The sequence below is a fragment of the Choristoneura fumiferana genome, chromosome 13 (genome assembly GCF_025370935.1).
Source record: "Choristoneura fumiferana chromosome 13, NRCan_CFum_1, whole genome shotgun sequence".
Taxonomy (NCBI): Eukaryota; Metazoa; Arthropoda; class Insecta; order Lepidoptera; family Tortricidae; genus Choristoneura; species Choristoneura fumiferana.
Genome location: NC_133484.1, coordinates 10,517,313 through 10,532,321, shown reverse-complemented (window position 1 = coordinate 10,532,321; position 15,009 = coordinate 10,517,313). Strand labels below are relative to the sequence as shown.

The following is a 15,009-nucleotide window of genomic DNA, read 5'->3' as shown; positions in this document are numbered from 1 at the left end:
CGAACATTAAACTGTTTCAAATCAAAGAGCGAAGAAGACCTGCCAATGCTCGGAGCAGATATGCCGAGGCATAAAAGCATAGATATCAGTGTCGGTCTAGCCCGACGGGCATCGCTCTTTCTGTTCAGAAGAAAATCTGTGTGTATGCATCCGTACCACCCGTACACACCTAAAGTCACCACGAGGAAGATATATTTCGGCGCCGATATAAAGAAACATCACGACTGAACACGTAAATCTCAAAATGCGAGCACTTCGGTGTATCCTAGCCTCGGAGAGTGAATCGCTTGAATATCTGTGTCTACTTTAGAGCTAGTAAAAATCTCTGCCCTTGTGCGATGATTACATAAAATGTGTACTTTGGTCTGTTGTACTGTTTTGTTTTAAAGTAACGTGTTTTATGTTAGGTCGCATATCAACAAGAGTTACAAGGTCTTTCGAACCGGATAGGTATGAGAAAACTACGATGCTGAGGACACGATGTTTGCTGTTAAATTGCCTTTAATTGCTGTTAAGAGTTTCTGGCAAGAGCAAGTCAGGAGAATAACGCATTGTTATTAGGTAACTTATACCATGTCAAATACAACAAGAAAATTGTGAAATACAATGTCGCTTTAATTCTTTGTTTTAATACTCACGAAGTTGAGTATTCCTAGTAAACACTTTATCTCTTGAGTATCAAGTAGGTGTCTAAAATTATCAGCATTAGGTTTATGTGATTGATTGAGGAGATAGGCCTGCTAGATATTATATTTTTAACTTCTAAAGTATTTACTTGCATATCTTTAATTAATATACATTTAGACGACCAGATGCCCTAGTGGTTAGAGAACCTGACTACGAAGGTCCCGGGTTCGATTCCCGTGTCGGGGCAGATATTTGTATGAAAATACGAATGTTTGTTCTCGGGTCTTGGGTGTTTACTATGTATTTAAGTATGTATCTATCTATATAATTATATTTATCTGTTGCCTAGTATCTATAGTAAGCTTTGCTTAGTTTGGGACTAGGCTAATTGGTGTCAAGTTTCCCATGATATTTATTTTTATTTATCTAGTGTTGCTGCCACGCCCCATACAAATTTAATGATCTTACCGGCGATGCTCACAGCATCTTATTATTATACTATAAAAGATAAGCCCAAGCAGCCACTCAAAAGCAAAGTATCTGAAAATTCAAAATAGTTCAGTTTTTGTAAATGACTAAAGAGTAGGTATCCTCTACAAAATAGCATTCACAGTTTGGACTGTAGCCCACAAAATAATTGTCAAAACAGTACCCTGAGAAATTAAATGAGCTTTTGATCCTACCGGTGATGCTCATGGCAGCCAACGTGTTAATCAGGATATTACTAAGTACAATAAACGAATTTAACGGAATCACAACATAATCTATATTCAGGTTTTCCACAACATTGAGTATCTAAGATTTAATAAAAAGATTTAAATACTGCTAGCGAGGTAGGCACACTGTAAATTAATACTTTTCTATAGGAAATACAATCATGTCACTTAATATCATGGAGTTGAACTTAATTATATAAATTAAGTAAAAATAACTAACACAATAATACAATTAAGTTTAGTACAATTACATATTGTAAAATGTAAACAACAGCACAACTTAAATCTTACAAGAATAACATGATGATGAGATGATGATGATGATGATGATGAGATATTAGATATGTTGGAAGATTATGTTACAGTTTCCAGGTTATCTAGTAGAAGTACAAGACGAAAATTGAGGCGGTTGAAACTCTCGAATAATGACCCTGGTCTCATTCAATCTCAACATGAGTGTATAAAAATAGATATAGGAACAGTGAAAAATCAATAAATTAATCAATCAAAGTTTAGAGTTGCCTCAACTGTATGCTTACCTATCTAATGAGAATTCTGCAAATTAAATTTGCGCTATCGCTTTTTATCTAAATGACCAGCAAAGATAATTTCATTTAAATCTAGATTCCAATCACATGACTTCTTTGGTACGGTCAAAAGCATAAATATATACAAGGTGTTAATAAAATAACTGAAAACCAGAAAGTAGTTTGCTCAGAATCGAAAGTAGTTCGCTCAGAATCGAGAGTAGATTCGATTACAATATGTTTTAAATCAGGTAGTGTTTGTGTTTATTAATCTCTTTTTATTGTGCCCAGTCTAAAAGTTAAGACTGCAACAGGCACCAATTAAATATTTTAGCAAGGTTGCATACTATTTCGATAATTTAACACTGGCCGTTTTGCTGCCAATGTGTGATTTTCTTCTAAAAACGTCAAAGCGCAACTGACAAATACATATTATGAGTGTAGAGTTAGAAATAAAGTAAAATTACTGACTTAACAAACACACGAATATCTTTTAAAATAATGAAGATATTCAAAAATAACTGAAATCAACAAACTTAAAATGAAAAAATATTTTTGGAGTGTCTGAGGTTTTCCGTTATTTAATTAACACCTTTTATACGTTACCAAGACGTTAAAAATATCTATACCTTGAAGCCACTTAACGTAAGGTCGATGTATACATATTTTGACGCTATGGCTGTATATATTTTTTTTGCGTTCAACTGTACACGTTTTACTTCTTGCCGAGTTCCTTAGTTCTCAGTGTAGATGCTTCCAAGGCATTAATTAATGCTGCCCTGAAAATTTTAACATGTTTAAACAGATGGTAATCAATACAGTGAATAAAGCATTGACATCGAATTTCAAACTTTATTTCCAAGATAACAAGAATGGTAAATTGATTATGCATTGAGTGGGAGCTACCAAGCCACAACAGGACAGTGTAAAAATCGTCGATATGTCAATGAATGTAACCTTGCTTAACTGTTCTCAGTTGACACTATTATTCTCCTTTTCTCAGTTAATAAATAAAAAATAAAAAAATAGTTTATTCATTAACTTAAGACATAACACCAAATCTGAGTTGGGGCCTCTTTTTAAGCATTAATATGCTTGTGTTAAGAGACACCGCTCCTCAACATAACAACTGTTAATAAATACATACTTACTAATATTATAAATGCAAAAGTGTGTGTGTTTGTATGTTTGCCGTCTTTCACGTGGAAACGGAGCGATGGATCGACGTGATTTTTGGCATAGAGATAGTTTATGGGCCAGAGAGTGACATAGGCTACTTTTTATCCCGGAAAAATGTACAGTTCCTGAGGGAACAGCGCGCGATAACCGAATTCCACGCGGGCGAAGCCGCGGGCAAAAGCTAGTTGTATTTTATAAGAGAGGTATACGCAAATTGAATTCTGATGGTCAATGGTCATCATTATTGCCCAGAGACACCTGCGATATGCGACGGATTGACGCGTGTCAAAACGGCATGCCTATTGTCTTGCCCCCACACTACTAAACATTGGAAGCACAAGATCCTAGCACCCATTGATAAATAAATAAAAATAAAGATGTAAAAACAATAGTCACCTTATCTTTCCCTCTTCAAGAGCAGCAACTCCACAAATAGTGGATCCTCCAGGTGAACAGACTTCATCCTTCAGAAGGCCAGGGTGTTTGCCAGTCTGCAGGACCATTTTCCCGCTCCCCGCCACCATTTGAGCGGCGAACCGCAAGGCCTGAGCTCTTGGCACGCCTTGCTTTACCGCACCATCAGCTAAGGCTTCAATTATTATATACATCTGTTAGGGAATAAGGAAACATAAGGACATACGATTTCAAGATCTTAATCACCTGCAAAATGCAAGGGAGTCTTTAAATCTAGATCGGGAGCCCTGGGCAGTTTAGGGTAATGTGCAGGCCTTTCTTTTCCATTGAGCATCTAGGTACATGTCCAGGGCCTCAGGAGCGACTAAGCCCCATTTGGAATATCGAATAAATCGTCTATTCATAATGTTTACATTCCTATAATATTAGCATTACCATAATTTCTGCTTTACCGTTATGTTCACTATTTTAAATAGGCTATAGTCTTGTTATGTTTGTTTTCCCATAATGTCTGCTTTATTTTCAAATCAATGTCAAGCTTTGGTAAGCTTACTTTGGGACTAGGTCAATTGGTGTGAAATGTAAAAGGTTTAATTGCTTGCATACTTACTCTTTGATAACATAAATCTATACCTAATATAAAATTACTGCTTTAGAACAAAATATTTTTCGTTCTCAACCGGTTTCGTACCCAACAAAGGGATGTTCGTAGTTTAGTTTTTTACTAAAATCAATGCTAATAAAAGCGAAAGTAACTCAGTCTGTCTGTCTGTTACTCTTTCACGGCTAAACCGCTGAACCGATTAGATGAAATTTGAAGGCCATGATTGGAGACATTTTGGAAATAAGACTTTTCTGGAATTCCAACGTCATAAGAAGGCGGATATTTTGAGGTGCGCAAAAGTGAACATTATGTAAAAACTGTCATTCTTGGAGACAGGCAATTTTAAATATTTATAGCTGACATTTTGAGAAGCTGACATTGTGCAAACGACGTGTTGACATTCTGAAAAGCAGACATTTTGCGAAAAATACATTTTAGGTAAACGAATATTTCAGGCCTGAGCCTTATTAGACTGTGACCCGTGTGTGAGACCGGGCGGCACATTTAGGGGGAGGCAAAATACCATAAAAAAATTATGGTATGTGTGAAGTTCCCAATCCGCACTGGGCCCGCTTGGGAACTACGGCCCAAGTGTTCTCATTCTGAGAGGACTGTGCCCAGCAGCGACGTGTATAGGCTGGGATGATGATGATGATAATGATAATTCCATAACAAAAACAAAAATGTCGCGTCTACGATTCGGACTGATTAGAATGAGTACCCTAAATAAGAGAGCGGCAAAATTTTCTTCCGCCCCGGGGGGCCGATACCCACGCTACGCCATTGGGTGGCACTTCACTTGGTATTGCGTATTCGCGTTGCGTTAAAACATCTCCGTCACTCACGCTAGCAACGATATACTTAGTGCATCTCTTTCACACACGCAAATATTTCTGCGAATATGCCAAATAAAGTGTCAGCAAACACGGTAGGTACTCACAAAAGCAGGCCCACAGCCTATCAAAGAGCCTAGAGAATCCATCAAAGTTTCCGGTATCTTCTCGCACATCCCACAGCCATTTAATAGCCTTTCAAGTAAGATACATTGTTCTTCTGTTACAGTTTCATCAGGAGTATACAGACAGGCACCTTCTCCTATTGTCATGGGAGTATTCGGCATTATCCGAACCACACTCACATTTTTGGATAGTGGTATTAACGCCTGTAAAAAAGTTTTTGGTAAAAATTTCATTTTCAAGACAAGCTTTTTTTGCGGACTATACTTGCATTGTCTCCCAAAGGTTACATATTTGAATTTCGAAAGTTAAAATACCTACGGGTAAAATGTCGATGTTTAAAATATCGAAAATTAAAATATCGACTGTATCGAAATATCGAAAATTAAAATAACGAAAGTTTATATTTTCGAATGGTTAAATAACCTACGTCCAATATATCGAAAACATATTTATCCACAAAAGTGACATCGAAAGATATAAATATCGAAGTACAGAGTATTGAATACCCTATGTATGAACTATCACGTGACAGACAGGGTCGACGGAGCTCCGCCATCCTATTCCGTTCAGTTGAGGCGCTTCGATTCTTGACGCAATACTAACCTAACCAAACCTACTGAACATGAATTACCAAAAATATTTGGTTCGGTTAGGTTAGAACTGTGACCCCAACAACGACTAAATTATGTTTAATAAATGCTATTAAGAGAAAGGAGCAATAAATAAAGCAGATTTGTATGTACGATATTTTAATTTTCGACATTCAAATATGGCGACATTTACAACTTAGATATATTGGCTATTGATATTTTTACTCATTTGATATTTTAATCAATCGACATTTCAATCTTAGACATTTTGACCATAGGTATAACAACTTTCGATATTGTGATACAATCAATATTTTAATTTTCGATATTTTGAACATCGACATTTTACTCGTAGGTATTTTAATTTTCGATATTCAAATATGTAACCCTCCCAAACTACATTTTCATACCAAATTTCAAGGCGGTACCATTAACCGTTGAAGAGTTCCATTCTGCAGAGGCAATCTTAGCCAGATTACCAGGATGTCACTACCAGATTATTGTATTGTCACGCAATTTACATAAGTATGCCAAATTTCAAGACAATCCGACTACTAGAAGTGGGTCAAATTTAACTTGCAAGATTTGACCCACACAGTACTGTACTACAAAGATACATACAAGATACATTGCAAGTCAAATAAAAACTTTTAATAAGATTTTGTTACTTCTTTGAGAGCCAGGGTCAGAGTGTGATGCACTGATTTTCCTTCATTCCTTTGCCTTCTCATACTTGCCCTGGGCCACAGAGATCAAGTGTTATTAGAATAAAACAGTTGAACATGAATGGAACAAGTAGTTATGTAATCTATGGGTAATAAATAATCATCCCTCCCTCCCTCTGTTGATGATGGTCTCTGGGAACCTCTATAGCAAAAACAAAATGATATTTAACTATTCTGTGTACTATACCATGTCTATTACAAATTTCATATAGTGTTTTCCAAAGGGTTCACCAAGTGTTTTTTTTTAGAACCAAGGCTTCTTAGAAAGTACTGAACACAAAAGGAAAGATATATATTAAAACAAACCTTTTGCAATTCACCAATACTGATGCCGGCCAACATTGAAACAAAAAGCACTTTTTTACAGGACACAGCAGTAGTGAGAGTTTTCAGACAATCGTTAACAGCCATGTACAACATACCCGGCTTGACACCCAGAAATATGACATCACAATTACAGAATACTTCACCATTTTTTGTAGTAATATTGGTACCTAGTTCGCTCCATTGTTTAAGGTTATTCAGCCGAGGTCCTGATACCCAGATCCTTGAAGGTGAATGTGAGTCTATAAAGAGGTAAAAAAAATTAAGTTATTTTTTTATTCTTGCACAGCTGCCACCATTAACATCATAGTCATCTAGGTGTTCAAAAGTATGTGCACTTAAGCCAATGGTTCAATGTCTGTGGTGTATCATTAAGCTCTGGCCAATATTTAGTTTCTCATTGTTTACATAACCCAAAAACTTTGAGAACCGTTGGTAAAGAACTTATAAATTACAATGGTATAATTAGGTACAGTCACTAACACCAATCTGAATCTGACACAACAAAGTGTGCATAAATATCTGATACAGCTATTTCTAGGGCCGGTACTTTGAGAATATACTCAAAGAGCCGGTAGGATGCGTCAGATATTTTTGCAAGCTATATATCATATCAATCTATATATGCTTGCTTTTTTTAACCAATTTTATTTGAATGGCTTTTTAATTAATGATAATGATTCAGTATTTATTTATTCAACAATTTCGTGTAAGTAAGGTTTTTTTAATGATTCAAATGAATTTAAATGATTCAAATGCTAATTCATCAAAAAAATTTTATGCGAGTAATTTTGTCCGGCAACTGCGATTTTAATATAATTATAATAACTATGTATTAACTCACCTTTTTTCAGAATCCCCTGAACAATAGCAGTGGACATGTTACCGCCACCGATAAAACCTAAATTGAAAGACATCGTTTGTTACGGACTGACTGACCTAAAAGGAAGTACGTGTAATTTTTTAATATTGTACATATTTATAAGCATAATAATTATTTTGTGTATGATGTTAGTTACCAAAAAAATAAGACTAAGTACAAAAGTGCCGTTGTTTCAGAGGCCTTCAGAATAATTTGTACCAAATCGCCTTAGTAATATTTAGCATTAAATTTAAATAGAATTTGACTTTACTCAGCGTAAGCGTACCGCGAATGAATACAATAAACCAAATCAATACACGGACAGCATGGCTCTATCCATCGGAGGACAATTTTGCCAGTGTCTAGTAGTTTTTGCCGTTGTTTGTACGGTAAAAAACAAAAAAAATCTAAATAACGAAATATGAACAGCAGGCTACTCCGAAACTCGAAACTCGAAGTTCGTGTCGTGCGGTCCCTCTCGCTCTCGTATTAAATAGTATAAGTGTCAGAGGGACCGCACGACACGAACTTCGAGTTTCGAGTTTCGGAGTAGCCCTGCAGGTAATGGTGGATGAACGATGACAGCTCGAATCCAAAAGCCAAGCCAAAGGGTACTGTGGTCACCCACCTGTCCGTCACTGATGCTATGCGTCACTGTCACTATACTGTCACTGCCAGTGTCACACTCGTCAATGACAACTGTCAGTCAGCACTACAAAAATGTTGGCATATATGAGCGCTCTTATCCCCGACCTCTTGTCGAGATCTCCGATATGGACGGGAAAAACCTAAAATAAAACAGTAAACACACAACAGTATTTTTTTTGTTTTGATTTCGTTGTATTTGTCTTTGTGAATGTGAAATTTTTTTTCTTTCTCTTTCTTTAAATTTAAAAACAATTTAGGAAGCTTATTCTGCGAAGAATATTCTGCGTCAATTTTGGTATGGATGCCGGTGATTTTCAAAACACCCGACTGCCTTAAAAAATACTAAAATATATAGTATATTATCATGATCGCGCATTATCAGGGCGTACAAAATATTGCGCGCGCTGTAATGTACGTAGTGATAAAGTACGACGTGATAATCTGAATCCAATCGATTCAAATGAATAGACATTTTTCGCCGCGGATCGAGCGAGCGCAGCGAGCGAAATCTATATAGTCGGAGCAAATCTGACCCGGCCGGATTAGGTTGAAGGGCGAGGGCGTGCGAGCGAAGCGGCAGCCTCGCTCGCCGGTCTCGCCCTTTGTTAGGTATTTTTTTTTATTTCAATCATGGAAATCGTAAGGCATGATAATCGGAAGACATAATGCTTCGGATTATCACGTCGTACATACGACGTAACGATGTATGTATATATATTTATAATAATGAACGACAACTCGCCACGACGACTAAAGACGACTTAATATTCTTTGAATATTTCAAGCTCAAGCGTCTACCTGTTGCCGTTATTAAAATCGAGCAAAAAGGGAAAAAAAATCCTTTAATATTTATTTTATTCTGTTTTATTATTTGTTGTTATAGCGGCAACAGAAACACATAATCTGTGAAAATTTCAACTGTCTAGCTATCACAGTTCATGAGATACAGCCTGGTGACAGATGGACAGACAGACGGAGAGACGAACGGAGAGCGGAGTCTTAGTAGTGGGGTCCCGTTTTTACCCTTTGGGTACGGAATCCTAGAAAGTAGCAAAATCTTATTCTCTACAAGAGATTCAAAAATTTAGCGTAGGTAATTCGCTTGTTTCCCTTATCATTGACAGAAATCACACTAATCTCAAAATTCTTTGATTGCTATCATTAATATGGTTTCGTCCGAAGTGGGATGTCAAGTCAAGTAGTACATAAGTATAAGTAGTACGTAACAGGCAGATCAAAATTATTTTTTAATAAGTCAGGACATATTAAACAAATGTTACATATTTAAACGAGTCCACATGTAAGAAAAGCGAAAAGCCGTACAGTTAAATCATAATATCTCTAATTTCTGGCTGTTTCTAATCTTGCACTGCATATATTTTATACCTGGCATCACACACCGTTTTGACGTTACTCATAATATAATAATATTATAAATAAAATGGTGTAATTAATTAATTTATTTGGATTTTGAATGAACACAATCGTTTAATTTGTTAATTATACAAAAAGAAAAGCTTTAATAATATATTGGCATCATGTCATTATCATTTCCACTGCACATATGGAAAAACTTTCATCGTCATCAAAATTTGAATTTAAGTCTGGCAACATTGATAGTTTGTGGCTTCGTTTTCTAGGGTGAGGTGCGAGTATATTTTTATGGATTATTTTGATATCGCAATCAAACTAAAATGCTGAAATAGTATTGAAATTGAAAAGTGCTCAAATATGTGTCGTGATAGTGATTTAACAATACATAGTTTGTTTGAAGTGTAGTGATCAACATGTTTCGATGTATACCTTTGTTCAAATGTAATCGCCAAGTGGAATGTGTAGACAAGCGGCACTGCTCGTTGCCAACAGTACCTGAAGACATTTTGCGGTATTCCAGGAGTTTGGAAGAACTCTTTTTGGACGCGAACCATATAAGAGATTTACCGAAGGTATGTTTTGTGTAACCTAAAATGTACGTCCGTGGGCGTTCACCTTATCACTGAACTGTAAATAATATCAATACGTTTACATCTTAGTGTGCTTGTTTTGACAAAATCTCTTGTGAAAGTCAGGGTATTTGAGGCAGATGATAACGTTGATTATTTTCAATGTAGATGTACCTTCATTTAATTAATGCTCTAGATAGTTTTGATAACAAATCCATCAGGCAATTATATTCTGTTTACACTACACGGATCCGTTATGCTGCGTAGCAGCTGTTTAACATAATAAAACAAATACATATTTTTCATTACCTACATATGGTTTTAGATTGGTACTTTTCTTTTGAGATACAAATATTGTACCAGTTTATTCGCCTTAATTATGACACCATTTCAACATCATTTATGGCCACCTATTTGAATACTAACATTATTACTTTGATATTATTGAGTAGTGTATTTAAAATTATAGTTGTAGGCTTTTTGGTTGAATTTGCAGCCAGTAATAGGATTTTAACAGCCCATTTAAGTAATTAAATTCTCAGAATAAATGAGAACAGATTGAGAATCACTCAAGTCATGAATACTACCAAACTATAAAATTACAAATAAAAAAAAATCCTAGGTGTACATGAGAAGGACAAATACCTACCCAAATCTTAGGAAACTTATAGTACACCTCATATTGGTGTAACCCAGGGATGGGGAAACTGCGGCTTGCTTGAAATCCAGCCCGCAACCATCAAACAAAAATCAAGAGAAGATTTTGTATTGTTAGAAATTTCATTCTCATTGGCAATGCCCATTAGTGTTTCAGAAAATACATATTAATATTTTTATTTCAGTTAATAACATAGCCAAAAATGCAACAACTTGGACTGCCATATATTTCATTAGTACATATTGGCATGTGAAGGAAAAAGTTTCCCCATCCCTGGTGTAACCCCTCATATACGGGAACTAAAAAAGTACTGAATTCTAGTCTCATCTGTTTTAATAAGCACAAATACTGCTGATTTAAAAAAAAAAACAAAGCAAGCCTTAAATTTGGCATGGATCTGCATCTTAAGCATAAGCATAATATCTCAAAAAAATATTGAATCCCTTGTTTCAATTTTTTTTGACATATTTTTAAACAAATCTACAGGATGTCTGAAATAATGATGTAGGAACTTCTGGAGATGATACACTAGGTAGAGTAGAGACTGTATTAGAAAGTGCTTGAATCCTAAATGCCTAAGTTAATGGAAATCATGAAAAACACTATATATGTATATTTTACATGAGCGATGTAGTACTACATCTGCTTATTCAGGCTATAAAGTGTTCCTGGGTACATGCATAGTAGCATTTTAACTCATCAAATGTAAATTAGTTTATTACCACATAACATTAAAAAATATATTACTCTACCCTTCAGTTTCATATAATTTTATTATTCTGTTGGCTGCAGCATCCTCACTCATCTTGCTCCTGCCTGTATGTTTAGCCAGAGGCCATACTGTCTAACATACTCAGAATCACTATTATTTTCACTATTTCTTTATGTCACATGTTATAGGCTGAGGGTAGAAAGAGATAGTGAATGTGATCACAAGTACCAGAGTGTTAGACAATATGACCACTGATTAAGATTAACTAAATTTCATCTACAGTACCTTGAAGAGTATACTTGTTTTTTTCAGTTAGGGACAAATTCTTATGTTGACTAGAAGTACATATTTTATGTTTTGTTTTGATGCCCACACTATTTTTTTATTTAAAAGTAATGTAACAGTTTTAAATGATTTACGGTGAATTACACTAGATCAGGGGTCAGCAACATATTTAGATAAAGCAGTCAAAATATTGGGTATGCATCTGAATATCTAATGTTAAAATATAGAATATATTAAAATATTGAATGGGTCATAATATCAAAAGGTTTATTTTCTGAAACCAAAAACCTTGTCAGGATTTATTAAAACGGCATTGTATAGAACCCCTTAGGTTGAGTTAGGTTAGATTTATAACAATCTAAAAAAATACAGTTTAACAAAAATACCTTTTCAATATTATGACCTATTCAATATTTTAATACATTTGGTATCTTAACATTCAATATTCAGATACGTAACCAAAATATTTGCTTACATAATAATTATTTTCTTACTTTAAAGAAACAAGCTACAGATACAGATAGTATGGAATTTTGTTAAATTTTAATTGTACCTAAAACACAAATCGTTAATTTAAGTGTCAGGATAGCTTATAGCTGCTAGAACTACTTTCGTATACCTATCCTACACTACACTGAGGTGTGCAGTAGCAAGTAGGTGGCAGTTACCCTGCTGCTGGAGTTGGTGCACATCTTCATCTTTACTGCTAGGCAGCAGCTAGCAGCTGCCAACTCTTGTACCTCTTGCCATCCTTACTCTTACTTACCAAGAGTAAATCCTGTCCTGTTCTACATCGCTACAGATGTCAAATATTTGATTCATTATGATTCATTTTTTTTGTTTATTGTTACGCAAGTCATAAACATTTGAGACGAAATCTTGAAGACAAAATGAATCAGGAAGTGACAATGGGATTTAGTAGATAGAGAGACAAACAAAGTGGTAGCCATTACTTAAGATTTATTTATGGATAATTTGTCTGCAGCTTAATATATCCACATTAAATATATACTAAACTGAATCACATACCTACCAGGGTGAAGCCTATTCATAATCAATTTCGCTATGATTGGGATGTCAACATGATATTAGTAGCACAAAGGTTCCACCTTGGTATGTGACTCAGTTTCCTCAACTGTTCCTGATCTATTGGATAAATTGTATATTTTGTTTCAGAATTTCTTCAGACTCCATCGACTAAGAAGATTAGGATTAAGTGACAATGAAATTCATAAACTACCATCAGACATACAAAATTTTGAAAACTTAGTGGAACTAGATGTCTCTAGAAATGGTGAGTATTGTTTGTTTAAGCAACTTTCTAGTTATGTGCAGTTCTAAAAGATATTTTAGTAGAAATGTGTTCTATTATTGTGTCCCATTTGATAAAATATATTATTTTTTCTAAGATTGCATTACTTGGTTGGTGCACCCCAACCATAACTTTAATTTGTTAATTAAAAATAAACAAAATTTACTATTGTGTACCTTTTTGACAGAAGTCTACATTAAAACTAGTTTAACTGAATCTGGGGGCACCATAGTACCCCGTCAAGTCGAGCGCAAGGCAAACCACCCCAAACCTTTTTTTTTCTAACCATTTCGGCGTGTTTTTTTTTTTACGCTTTGCTTTTTTAACACTGGAATATAATGCAAGGCTGAAATTGTGCTCATTTGATAAGCAAAGGGTAATCATACAATTTCAAAGCTGCAAATTTACGCAACTTTGATAGTGACTGATTGATTAAGAATCATCAAAAGTTATCATAACAGCCAAACCTACGAGTATGAGATAGATGAAAAAAAGCGTAATTGTCGCTGAAAACGGCCTTTCTGTGCGGTTTCATATGACTCGAGCATTGTTGCTATAAACTTAAGTTTAAAAAAAATAGGGAGTATGAAATAGCTACGATGACTCCTACAATATTTTCAACAACACAAGTCATGTGGAATCCCACAACTGGCCAGATTTTAGCCAAAATTACTATTTTTCTTACATCTATCTTTTAGGCTTGGCTGTTTATGAGAATTCATTACTTTTTATAGGCGAATGATCTCAATCGAGACTTGGCATGTTTTAACTGGATACCTATTTTTCTTAGAATTTAATTTATACAATGCTTTCTAGTCTATGTATTTCCGTGAATTTATTCATAAATATCGGCATGTTCATCGATCTAACCTTGAGAAAATTAAACTATGCACAAATGCAGGTTTGTCGTGTATTTTTCTCACGTAACGTACCTGCTAACTATGCGATTGTGACAACAACAATTGTAGTAATGCACTGCTTGTTATCTTATCTACATTACAATACTAATGTACGTAATTTTAACCATCACTGTTTTCTTCACTTCTTTATTTTCGTTAAATATTTGGTTGACATTTATGCTGCAATAAATTCGTCTTTCATCTGTACGCAATACATAAGTAATGTTATCATTTTGAACATGAAATTACCGTTAGACTCACTCATTCATATTAAATTATATTGGAACGGATAACTCACGTCTTAAATCGAGTTTAGCTCGACATGTTTCGGGCTAATTCGTATCCCTTCTTCCTAGGAGCAACGCGACTCGACGGCTGCCGCAACACGCGCACTGCGCGCCACCGCACCACTAAGTACGAAACTAACACCAGCGCACAACTACCCGCATTTTCTTCGTCATTTTTATTGCCACTGTCAAATGTAGGGTAGCACACAACACTAACAACATCACTCTGTAAAGGCACGTTCACACCAACTGATGACGTATTTAATACTGTTTTCAATGCGGGTAGTTGTGCGCCGGTGTTAGTTTCGTCGGTTTGTCGCGCGATCAGAGCGGTGGCGTGCAGTGCGCGTGTTGCGACAGGTCGGTTGTAGACGTCCGTTGTTTTCACCGGACAACGGACCGTTTTTTTTGCCGGAGTTGCGGTTTTGTATGGCTTACAATGAGTGTGTGTACACGCAACGGACACTTGTCCGGCAACGATGCCATACAACACCGCAAAAAACGGTCCGTTGTCCGATGAAAACAACAGACCTCTACAAGCGGTCGCAGCTGCCGAGTCACGTTGCTCCTAGGAAGAAGGGCTACTAATTAGCCTGAAACATGTCGAGATAAACTCGATTTAGGACGTGACTTATCCGTTACAATAACATTTAATATGAATGTTATCATTGTAAGAGCGATTTCGCACAACGTCTGATTCGAATTCGATCAGAATCCGCGAGAATACGGACCGGAATA

The 15,009-nt window shown here is 35.6% G+C and overlaps 2 protein-coding genes across 18 annotated transcripts in view; one reads left to right on the top strand and one right to left on the bottom strand.

Annotated features, from left to right (window-relative positions):
• Nucleotides 1-1,369: 1,369 nt before the first annotated feature.
• Nucleotides 1,370-8,227, bottom strand: P5cr (Pyrroline 5-carboyxlate reductase). Of its 4 annotated transcripts, none has more exons than XM_074096260.1 (6): nt 8,156-8,227; nt 7,510-7,604; nt 6,648-6,907; nt 5,008-5,229; nt 3,446-3,657; nt 1,370-2,649 (listed from the first exon to the last, which is right to left on the bottom strand). In XM_074096260.1, the coding sequence occupies exons 2-6, from the start codon at nt 7,580-7,582 to the stop codon at nt 2,586-2,588; spliced, it is 831 nt and encodes a 276-aa protein (XP_073952361.1). In that variant the 5' UTR covers nt 7,583-7,604; nt 8,156-8,227; the 3' UTR covers nt 1,370-2,585. The 4 variants fall into 4 exon arrangements, with proteins under 4 accessions (XP_073952361.1, XP_073952359.1, XP_073952360.1 ...); XM_074096258.1 differs by lacking the exon at nt 8,156-8,227 and adding an exon at nt 7,799-7,987; XM_074096259.1 differs by lacking the exon at nt 8,156-8,227 and adding an exon at nt 7,814-7,987.
• A 1,551-nt stretch (nt 8,228-9,778) lies between these two features.
• Nucleotides 9,779-15,009, top strand: part of LOC141434028 (protein lap4-like) — a 93,928-nt gene continuing 88,697 nt past the window's right edge. For 11 of the 14 annotated variants that reach the window (XM_074096243.1, XM_074096244.1, XM_074096248.1 and 8 more), the window contains exons 1-2: nt 9,780-10,121; nt 12,950-13,067. In XM_074096243.1, coding sequence (XP_073952344.1) covers nt 9,963-10,121; nt 12,950-13,067 — 277 coding nt within the window. In that variant the 5' untranslated portion in view covers nt 9,780-9,962. Of the gene's footprint in view, nt 10,122-12,949; nt 13,068-15,009 lie in introns of all 14 variants that reach the window. The other 3 variants (XM_074096249.1, XM_074096246.1, XM_074096247.1) reach the window with 1 other exon arrangement.